Source organism: Corapipo altera, unplaced genomic scaffold, assembly GCF_003945725.1.
Source record: "Corapipo altera isolate COAL_440 unplaced genomic scaffold, ASM394572v1 114, whole genome shotgun sequence".
NCBI classification, from domain to species: Eukaryota; Metazoa; Chordata; class Aves; order Passeriformes; family Pipridae; genus Corapipo; species Corapipo altera.
Genome location: NW_020885009.1, coordinates 987,638 through 998,813, shown reverse-complemented (window position 1 = coordinate 998,813; position 11,176 = coordinate 987,638). Strand labels below are relative to the sequence as shown.

Genomic DNA, 11,176 nt, shown 5'->3' with positions numbered 1-11,176 from the left:
CCGGTTCCAGGTCACACTGAGGAGCTCACACCACCCCCCACCCCACTTTAATTGGTTGTTCTTCTCCTCCCTCGAGAACCTCGCGGTCTCCTGTATCCAAAAGGAAGATATAAACCCTGTGACATTCCCCAAAAGAAGCATTTCCTGCATCCAGGAAAAAAAATCTCAAATATTTCTCTAGCAGGTGAGTCTCCAGATGAGTAAAATTTCCTTCCATTCAAGGAGTTGTGTCTTAGTCTTGTTGACTGTGTGAATTTTGGATCCATCAAAGGAAAAGGTTGCTGCATCACCATGCAACAAAATAAAGAATAAATACTAATATACCTTTAAAAAGGGGGGAAAAATTGTGGTTTTTTTAAAATTATTATTTTTTTGTCCAAATTTTTATCTGGGGACTGAAATTTCTTGCAGGTCTTCATCAGAGACCACTGACTTTTTAGCAGCTGCTCGAGCTTCTGTGAGTTCATTTCAGAGCATCATCAAGAGGTGACAATAAGGAGAAACAGCCACGTGTACCTAACCAAGGGATATTTTGGGGGGTTGAAATCTTCTGGTTTTGGCCTTTCACCAGGAATCTCTTAAATTGCCTGTGGTGGTGTCAAAATCAATGGTAATGTAATAGGATCTTCTGGCTAAAAATAAACCTCAACTGAGGGATCTCTGTCCTGACCTGAGTCACTCCAGATATTTTAGGGAGTAAATGGTCATTTCTAGAAAATCATTGAGATTTTAGGATGCCCTAAGCCTTCTCCAAGGCTTGAAAAACAAGATCAAAGCTGCCAAAAATGGGATTCACCTAACTTAGGGGTAATCATCCAAAATTCTGGAATTTATATTGGTGATCCTGACTTCCTCACACCAACCTTTACAAAGCAAAATGCAAGTGAGATTTGTTGTAACCAGTGTCTGCGAACACCTTTGGAATCTAAAATCCTCCTTTCTGGAACCATTTAGTATCCTCTCCTGGAGGAAGCATCTTAAATTATAATTATTTTATTTTGGCAACATAGACATTTCTGGTTTGTCTGTGCCTTTGTCCACATAACATTGATATTTACAGAATTATTTAACTGCATTAACAGTTCTTTTATTAGATGTCCTTCTGTAATCCTTATTTTTCCTGTAAAGGTGAGCAAGATTTATCTGCCCTGTGTAGAATTCATATTGGCATCAGCAGAAATGTGTATTAGCTTTCTCAAAATTAAAATTATGGTTTTTTTCTTGAAATATTAAATTAATACCCAGAATTTGTTTTCTAGCAGACTGAGTCCAATTCAAATTCAATTAATAATTTCAGGTAAAAAACCCAAAAGGTGGGGAAAACTGCTCGGAAATCCTAAAAATATTTAAGTTTGAATATTTAAAAACAATCTTCATGACTTGCTTTTCATTAACTGCTTAAGAATTAATCAGCCTCGGGAAAATAAACCCACAATATATTTGTAGGAAATCCTAGAATGACACGTGATATTTCACTTTAAACTCAATGTTTCCTGTTTGTTCCAAACTTATTATTTCTTTTTTTCTAAAAAAGTCTTCACCAAGAAAGGACACAGAGTCTTTTCTATACCTCTGGTGTGGGTTTATGTGGATGGTTTCTATACACTATTGCCTAGATCTTATAAAATCCCACCCGAGCTCCTATTTCATAGATACTAAAGGAATATACAGGAAGGAATTCCACATTTAAAATGTGTCTCTAAAGCTCTCTTTGTCCTCCTAAGCTTTCCTTTCAATGGGCATCATCATCCAAACCATTGGTTTCCCCTCTGACTTGAGCAAGGTGCCTGAATTTCCACCACTTTTTCCCGTGCAGGATGTGACGCGTTTGTGCCTTGACATCCACCAGGACTGAGTCAGCCCCTGACAAATCTTTTGTGCACAAAGCCAAACACAAGGGAATGAAATGCCTAAAGGAAACTGCACTGCCCTGACTGAGTTCATTCTCCTGGGTTTCACAGACTGGCCTGAGATGGAGATTCCTTTGTTTGGGCTCTTCCTGCTCATCTATGGCACCACTTCGGTGGGGAACGTCGGCCTCATGACACTAGTCTGGCTCAATGCCTGCCTTCACACCCACATGTATTATTTCCTGAGCAATTTATCCTTCCTAGACTCAGTTGGTCCTCTGCCATCACTCCCAAGATGCTGGTGAACCTCTTGGCCCGGTATAAAGCCATTTCTTTCCTTGGCTGTGGGATGCAGATGTTCCTCTTTGCTGTCTCCACTGTTTTGGCTGCCATGGCCTACGACAGCTACGTGGCCATTTGTCAGCCTCTCCTCTACTCTGAGGTCATGTCCCACAGGATCTGCACCTCCATGGTGGCTGGGGCATTCCTCAGCAGGGGTCTGACCTCGCTGGTCCACACCTGCCTCACATTCTCGCTGCCGTTCTGCGGCTCCAGATGGATCAACCACTTCTGCAACATCCCGCTGCTGCTGGAGATCTCCTGCTCTGACACACGCCTCAATGAGGTCCTGCTCGTCACCCTGTGGGGCTTCATCCAGACCAGCACCTTCCTGAGCATCGCTGTGTCCCACATCTGCATCCTCAGCACCATATTCTGCATCCAGGTGGCTGAGAGCAGGTACAAAGCCTTCTACACCTGCAGCTCCCACCTGACGGTCATCGCATTGTTCTATGGCTCCCTCCTCTTCACCTATTTAAAGACCAGTTCCAACCACTCCTCCTGGGACACAGACAAAGTAGTGTCTGCATTTTACACTCTTGTCTTTCCCATTCTGAACCCCCTGATTTGCAGCCTGAGGAACAAAGAAGTGAAGGATGCCCTGAGGAGGACAGTGGAGAGGAGGGTCTTTTCTCAGGGATTTTCTTGGAGTGTGTTTCTGGTCCAAAACACCAGTAATGGGAACCATTTGGCTAAACGTAGGTGAGTCGTTAGGAATATCTGCATCGGGGTTTGTTTCCCAGGTCCATTTGGTAATCACTGGGAAAAAGCAGTCAACTGAGAAGGTGATTCACCTTATCAAACAGAAGCTCAGGTCAGGTGGATCCCATCCCAGAAGGATCCAGTGAGTGACAACCCTGGAACTACACGGTCTTTAAAGTCCCTTCCAACCCAAACAATCCCAGTATTCCATGATCTCTTTCGCCTCACTGTCCATAACGGGTCTATCCCAAATGCAGAAGAGAGTTATATTTTTGCAGATTACAATTACTGAGACAACTCTTCACCAAGATGTTTGAAAGAAAAGTCCAATTAAAACAATTCTGCCATACCCGCTACAGAGAAAGGAGTCTCTTATTTATTTATTTATCTATTTATTTATTTATTTGTGTTACCATATTTTTGTGGCTGGACTTGTTCAGGTTTCACTAGGCACCTCCCTGCCTCTTCTGCTCCCCCCAGACATTTTTCATGCTTGTTCTCCTGTGTTCTTGACAGTTTTACTACTCACATGTATTTTTCCATCATCTCTTTCTGCCTGCAGACCACAAGCCCTTGTTTCCCTTCCCACAGAATAATCAGGTTTTTATTTCTGCCTAACTGTGTTACGAAATGCTTGTTGGTGGTTATGGGCCTGGCACTGTTACAAAACACACACAATGATATCAAGACAGACTTTTGTAGCACACCTGTGTCTGGATTCAGCATAAACAAGTATTAACTGTATCCTGGTATAACATGGGTGTGGTACTTCTGCTTTTTCTGCACAGAATTCCTGACATTTCAGCACTGGACCCTTTTTTGGTGGATTTTCCACTTGCTGATGACTGTAGAAGCCTTTCTAGTTGCCCTTGACTGTTCCTTGTCACTCTAACCTGCAGTTAAACAACAGGTTTCCTAATCCCATCCTTTCCAAGCCCACGGAATGCTCCCCACTGACAGAGGCAGTGTTAGATGGGATATTTGGAAGGAATTCTTTCCTGTGAGGGTGGTGAGGCCCTGGCACAAGTTTTCCAGAAAAACTGTGGCTGCCCCATCCCTGGAAGTGTTCAAGGCCAGGTTGGACAGGGTTTGGAGCAACCTGGTCTGGTGGAAGGTGTCCCTGCCCATGGCAGGGGAGTAGAATTCTATGATCTTTAAGGTCCCTTCCAACCCAAACCATTCCGAAATTCTGGGATTCAATGATAATCAGGACTTTGTCTTACGAACAGTGAAAATGGTAATTTCGCAGGCTAGCAACCTCAGAGGAAGCAAAACCTTCCTCCTATGGAATGAAAACATCTCTGTAGCCCTCCCCTGTCATGTTCTTCCCAGCTTTCAGCTCCCTGGGCCGAGTGTCCAAGGTCCAACTCTGGGATGCCCAACTGCGTAACTGCGGCTCCGGCTGCTGAGAAACCGGGCTGTGGGAACAGCTGTGAGATCGTGGAACCATTAAGAATGGGAAAGACCTCTGAAATCGAGCCCGAACGTTAATCCAGCACTAACAATGTGTCCTAAGTGCCGTGTCCCAGTAGGGAGTTACGAGTACAGTCAGTGGCAGAGTTGGAGCTGTGAGCGGCTCACAGAGCCAGAAGGACACGTAACAGCAGGGAAATTATTATAATTACACCGGAAAATGATTGTCATTGCGCAGGGAAAAAAATCGGGAATAGTCTGACCGCGCTGCCTGAGGCGGTGTCAGCACCAGTGATGTCATCGCAGCGCGACGGCGATGCCCGATCCCCACAGCGCTGCCCGATCCCCACAGCTCTCCATCCCGGCAGCGCTGGGGGATGGCATAGAACATTCTGCAGATCTTTAAGTGTCCATGACGCGAGAACAGTGCGGGAACCGCCCCGGAGACCGGCGGAGGGGCCCCGCCGGGCCCCGGGAGCGGCGATGGCGGGGGTACCGCTGAGCGCTCCCGCCGCGCCGGAGGGACTACAACTCCCAGCGTGCCCCGGGGCGGCGGAGAGCGCCTCCGCCCGCAGCGCCCCCTGTCGGCTGCGGGTGTCAGCGCAGCGAGGGCGCCCCCGCGTGGCGGCTCGGCCCGGCCGGGACAAACCCGCACCTCCAGGGTGTGGAAGTGCTGCTCGGATCGGTTCTGCTAGGGGAGAGGAGATTCCAGTGGGTTGTGACACAGCCTCAGGAAGCAAAGCGGATGTGTGTGAAGACCGACAGAGTGGGAAGGACTTCTAGGAAAAGGAGTTTTCCCATGACAGGATCGGGCTGGTGTGTGAGCTGTGCCCATGGAATGGCACTGGGAGGCACCACTGGCAGCTTTGTTGTCCTTCCACCGTCCCCCAAATTCTATTGAGCTTCTGCGTTCGAGGTTGGAAAGGGAGGAGGAGTGCTGGGAGTTGTTCTAATTCTTGACTGTAATCCTGGTGCCGGAAGAAGATGGGAATGTTAACAAAGTTTCAGGAATCCTCCTAGAGAGAGCTGTAAAGGACAGCATCCTTCGCAAGGCAACTGGACTGAAATTAGAGCTGAAATTAAAGCTAATTAACATTCCTTTGTCTCCTGATTTCTAGTATAACACAAGTTTTCAAAGGGGAGAAAAAAAATGGGTTTTAAAACTTGTCCTTGGCAAATGAATTGTGACTTTGTTAATTTGGTTATTGTAGATATCAGGCAAAGCACATTGCCTGAGAATGAATTGTTATCTCATTCTCAGTAAGGAAGATGAGTAAAAGTCATGTGCTGGTCAGGAAGAGATTCTTCCCCCACTTCCCAATTCCCAATCCAACCCTCAGGGTTTGGTTGCTTTCTTAGGTGCTGTTGCTCAATCCTGATCCTCCCACCTGACAGGAAAGCAGAAACTCACTGAAACAGAGAGATGGGGCTGGCTATGGCTGAGGGTGATATGGGGAAAGGGGTAGAATTGTCTCCTCCCAATTACTTCTGGAAAAAGCCACTTCTTGAGGCCCTGGAACAAGAAGAGAAAGTTTCCAGTTGATCTAAAGTAACGGTGGTGTCACTTTCTCTTCCTATTCTTCAGCCTCTCCATGCACCGGTGGTTCTTATGCTGGATGTGGCTGTGGAAACACAGATTGTGTCCCCTTCCTTTTTTTTTTTCCAGTCTCTGCCATTCCCAGCTGCTTCCCAGCTTGTCATCCTTGTTATTACAGGTCTCTCTGTGGCTGTGGTGTGACTGTGGGGCAGTTTAGGTTGAAGTAGTTTGGGAAGTACTCTTTTCTGTTGATTGAGCTGCTTTTCTGGCCTCTGGAATACAGCAAGAAAGTATTGAACCCTCCCATTCCCACCTGATGTCACAGCCTTGCAAGGAGGACTAATCTGGTGATGCAAAGGACAAGGGCTTCCCGTAGAAAACTTTGGAAGTGGATCTTCTTTCATTTCCTAGGCTGACAGAGACGGTCATCCATGTTCCTCTTGAAGTTTATGGGGGCGAGGGGGTAGAGCCTGGTGACTCCAGAGTACATGAGAGTAAATACAGGCAGGGAAAAAGGTTGGAATTGCCTTTTTCAGGCACTCCCCACTGCTAGTTGAACCTGGCTGAGGCAGAGATGCAGGTGCTTAGGAATTCCAAGAAAAAGCTTTTTTGTGTGGTCATGCTGAGCCTGCTGGTCTCTGCTAAACAAAATTTCCTGGATTAAGTAACAATGCTGCAATTCTGGCTTCTTTTTCTTCCCAATCAGAAACTCTTGTTTTACTTGGTGACCTAAGAAATGCCCACGTGGTTTCGCCTTGGAGCTGCTCCCTCCCTCAGGCTGTTGTTTTAGCTGATGTCAGCCTGTTGCTCAACCTGCACCTCCTGACTGCAGAAATGCTTTGTAAGAGAACCCTTTTGGGCCTGACTGAACATCCTTACTGTTCCCAGGATTCCTGGCATCTCAACCAAATCCTGGCAGTTCACCCTTTGCCCTTGAGTCGCTGGCTGAGGAGTGGCTGGCTGAGCTCCTCCATGTGTCTCATGACCCTGGAGCTTTTAGATCCATCCATTGGCCAAGCTAGCCCTAGAAACTGGCCAAAAATGCTGTTTTCTGCCAGTCTCTGCCTGCAGAGACCCTGGTGAACACTCTAAGGGTGGCTGGAGACAGGGAAAGGAGACAGACAAGGCATGTGGGTGGAGAATTCAGTCTCCCCTTTTTGGCAGCCTCGAGTCATGGGAATGTTTCAGCTGCAAGGTGCAGCTTTACACTGAACCTACTGCTCCCCTGAGGGTTGTGTCCCTTCACAGTGGCTTTTAGAAGGAACCAGGAGCACCAAACACAAAGCAAGGAAGGGCCTGGCCTGTGCTAAACAAGTGTGGAGCGGAAATCTTGGGTTTTTTCTTGTCAGACTGGAAAGTTCCTGATTTGAGTAGTTTCAGTCTTGGTCATCACTGCCTATTTAGACAGGTTTTGGGCAGTGTGGCCATGCATGACTGAGCAAGCTACTCATAGAGCAACTGGGTGGAAGAACTGATTCCTTAGACCAGGCAGAGCATTCCTCTGGCTGCCTTAAACCTGAAATTAAGGTGGCTGCTGTCCAAGGGCAGTGTGAGAGCTTTGCTACCACATAAAACTGATAATTTTAGTGGGAGCATCTTCCCAGCATTCTGACCACGACCCCAGGTCAGCAAGACCTGGTGGCCAAGGTTTAAGAGCTGGTGGTCTGCCTGGAGTTAATGGTTCTGCCCAGTCTGAAACAGCCAGATGTGATTGCTGAGGAGTCCATATGTTCCTGTGGCTGCCCTTCCCTGTTATCTCCCTGCCCTGATGGAGCAGGGGGCCTGCTCTGTCACTGTTTTATTGGCTGCTGGAATGCTGATATCTGTGGGCTCAGCCCAACATCTGCAAAGTCAAAGACAACGACTTAATCCAACCTATTTATTACTATCATGGTCAGGCCTTGCTCTAATAGAGACTTATTTTTTCCTGCTTTATTTCTCTCTTCTAATTTAATGGCTTTTTTTTTTTCTCCCACAAATGCTGGTGGAATAAGTTTGAAAAGGAGAACCAGGTTCTTCTCAGTTTGTTCAGTAGGCAGGGAAAGCACCAGTGGTCTCCTCCCCACCCAGCTGCTGCTGGCTTGTGGAAGGAGCTGTGTCCAGCTCATCCAGAGTCGAATTTCAGGGACAATACTCCACTTTTCAACACTATCTGGCTGCTCCACAGGTCACACACATAGGAGCAGGTCCAACTCAAGCCCCTTGAACTGCTTTTAAGTATTTTTAGCTTGATGCCAAGGTCAGAGATGTGACTTAGGAGGAAATTACACCTAGCAGGAAAGCTGTGGAGTTGTGGCTCCATCTCAGCTGCATGAACCACACGGGTGTTTTCAGTGTCTCTTCACAGCACAGCAAGAACCTGCTTTTCCCACAGGCTCCCAGAAAACTCTCCCTGCTTTCTCACCTCTTGTAGACAACATCTCTCCAATTTTTCTAAGCCACTACATCGATTTAATCTCTTCACTTCCTCTAAAATAAGCCATGAAATGAGTTCCTGGAGAGACCTGCTGAGCAGCAGTTTGGAGGTGCCCCCCCGCCCATCCTGCCTGACAGAGATCATGACATGGGCCACTGCTTGTTTTTTGTGGTGCTTTATCGGGCTGCTGCATGTTCTTTAAGCCGGTTTTTAACCGCCAGTTCCCTGTAAAAGCTTGTTTCTTCTCATCATGCTTGAAAGCATTTGCCTGCCAGCCCCTTTTCTGGGTGGCTGAATATAAAAGCAGCCACCACCTTCTCTGGAAGGCTTTGTAGTATCTGTTCAAGATGCTACAAAAACTGTGCCTAAGGAACATCCTCACAAAATTAACTGAGGCCTGAGGTGCAAACTGTGGTCTGAAATAAAGAATCAGTGTCTCTGTGGAGGGTAACAAATCCAGTTTTTGTGGAAAACAAGGTGGCAGCATGAGAGACAGGGAGGACAGACGCCTCTTTTTGATTCCCAGATGAAACCTCATCTTTAAAAAACAACATTTTGCCTGTGTATCCTACTCAGAATGAAAGCTGCCTGGTCATTCATGAGGGCTTGGATACTCCCCAGTGTTTTCCAGGGGAATTCATGGTAGGAAGGAGGTGATCTTTCGGTATATTGAGAAATTTCCCTGTAGTTGTTGACTTTAGATTGGTAGTTCTATTTGCAATTTTTTTCCAGTTTTACAGTAAGTTAAATAAACAGAAATAGAGAACAGGAATGATAGCCACCCCCTGGTTTTTAACACTTGGTAAATCTGAGAGGGAAATAAAGTGGATGGCACTGCAGGAGGATCATGACAGTGTAGCAAATGTTGTGGATTGTGGCCTGTAGTGGAATGTCAACATCAAATTATTGTGACTTTTGCAGCTTGGAAAAATCTGTTGTGGAAGCTCCAGTACATGCAGCTGGTGCACAGGATGCCTTTGGAATCCAAACTGGAGCTTTTCTGTCAAAGATATTGAAGTTGGTCTTGAAATTAGTTTAAAAGGGGCTGATACATGAAAGTAAATGCACCAAATTATGCTTCTGGCCATGCTGGGCTGACAGAATTATCATGTTATTAACAATGTTCTTCCTCGCTCTATTAACTCTAAGTGTATTTTTAGAGGCTTGTAAAAATAAATAACTAATAAATAAAAATAAATAAATAAAATAAATAAAAATAAAATCAAGGGTAGTGTGGACAAACTAGAGAATTGTTATCTATCGCATTTCATTCAGACTGTATGCAAAAATGTTCAAGAGAGAGAAAACACTGTAACAGAGTTTAGAAAATGTTTGTCTCTTTAAAACAGGGATTATATTAGTTGTTTACAAAATCCTTTAGTCGGTCTTTGGGACTTTTTTTTCCTGAATCAGAATAGCCTGGTGTTCAGTCTCCAAGGCAAATTTCCCAGCATAACTTCAAACATCCTTTGTCCTTCTGTCTTTGGAGAGTGTTTCCAGGAACCAGCACTTCTGTGTTCCCCAGTCATTTGCATTCTGTGCTGTAAGTACCCAGTGAAAACTCAATGAAATCCCGGCTTTCCCACGTGGAGAAATTTGGACACCTAAAAGAAACAACTGAAAAACTTGCACCACGTTTTGCCCAAGGAGCTACAGAAGGAGTTTGCAGTTAATCTCACAGAGCAAATGGAGCCCAGATGTGTTTAGTAAACAGCTTTCAAAACTCACAGTTGAGATCAGTGTCAAATTTACCCACACATGATCAGCCTTGGAGCCAAGTTTAGAGTTGCTTTTGTGTTTACAGAAAGTCTGGGACCTGAATGACACTGAAATTCGTGGGTGGAATGGAGGTTCTCCATAACAAATATTTGACTGGATGCAGTTTATCTTATTTACAGGACTTTGAGCTTTGGGGGAAAACAAAAAGAAAAGGTTACTGTATTTTTGTTGCATCTGGGACAGTTGTTGATTTTTAACTGAGATCTGTTATTAATCTGTAATTAAACCAGCATGGCAAAATCAAGCATTTTAAAGCTATAGGTGAACTGTTTCTACAGGTGTTAAATGAAATTTTGTGCATTCCTGAGCATTCTGGCTCTCTCTGATCACACCAAGGCAGCCCTCTTGTTGAAGGTCTAACTGTAAGCCTAAGTCTCATGCCAAGTTTTTTGCTCAGGGACTGTATCAGCAAAAATCTGCCTCAGAATTTACTTTGGGCAAATATTGTCCAGTATTTGCTTAGAAGTCCTGTTTTCAACCCCCAGGAAGGTCACTGTGGTCATTTGCGAAGGTCATGCACGAGAAGGCCATAGGTAGAGTCAGAATAAATGATATTAAAGTGCGTGTAAGAGTCATGGAAACTTTCCCTTCAGGTATATCTTGATCTCTGACTTGATGACCTTTTGTATTTATATGGAGACATTCATCAAAGAAGCCCCGACTATTTTTGCACACCTAAAGCTCAGTATTACTGTCCCTAAATTGGCAGATTTTAGGGTCTGTGCTCTATGTACAAGCTGTAAACAAGAAAAGCTTGCTCCATTGTTCCTGATGGGATATTATCCAAGGGAAAACAGAGATTGTCTTCAACAATCTGAAGCTTGTGTAGGCAGACAATACAATGATTTTGCCTGTAGGCAGCCTCAGTATGCCTTTACTTCAGACCAACAAAGCAGCTAAGAGAGATGTGAATTTTAAATCCACACACAAGGATGGGAGAGGACCTGGGCCTTGAACACTTCCAGGGATGGGGCAGCCACAGGTTCTTTGGGCAACTTGTGTAGGGAACAATTCCCCTCACAGGGCACAATTTCCTCCTAAATGTGAATGTTACTTGATGGGAAGTCCAGCCTAATAAGGTGATGCTTTTAGCAGGCTTCTTCCCAAGAATGCTTGTGAAGTCCTTTAGGAAGAAATTCT

General features: G+C 45.3%; 1 protein-coding gene across 1 annotated transcript; it reads left to right on the top strand.

Moving 5' to 3' along the window:
- The first annotated feature begins 1,622 nt into the window (after positions 1-1,622).
- Positions 1,623-2,895, top strand: LOC113958839 (olfactory receptor 5AS1-like). The gene is given in 2 exon segments (XM_027667406.1): positions 1,623-2,120; positions 2,123-2,895. Coding segments are annotated over 2 exon segments (987 nt in total). The 5' UTR covers positions 1,623-1,906.
- Positions 2,896-11,176: the final 8,281 nt, after the last annotated feature.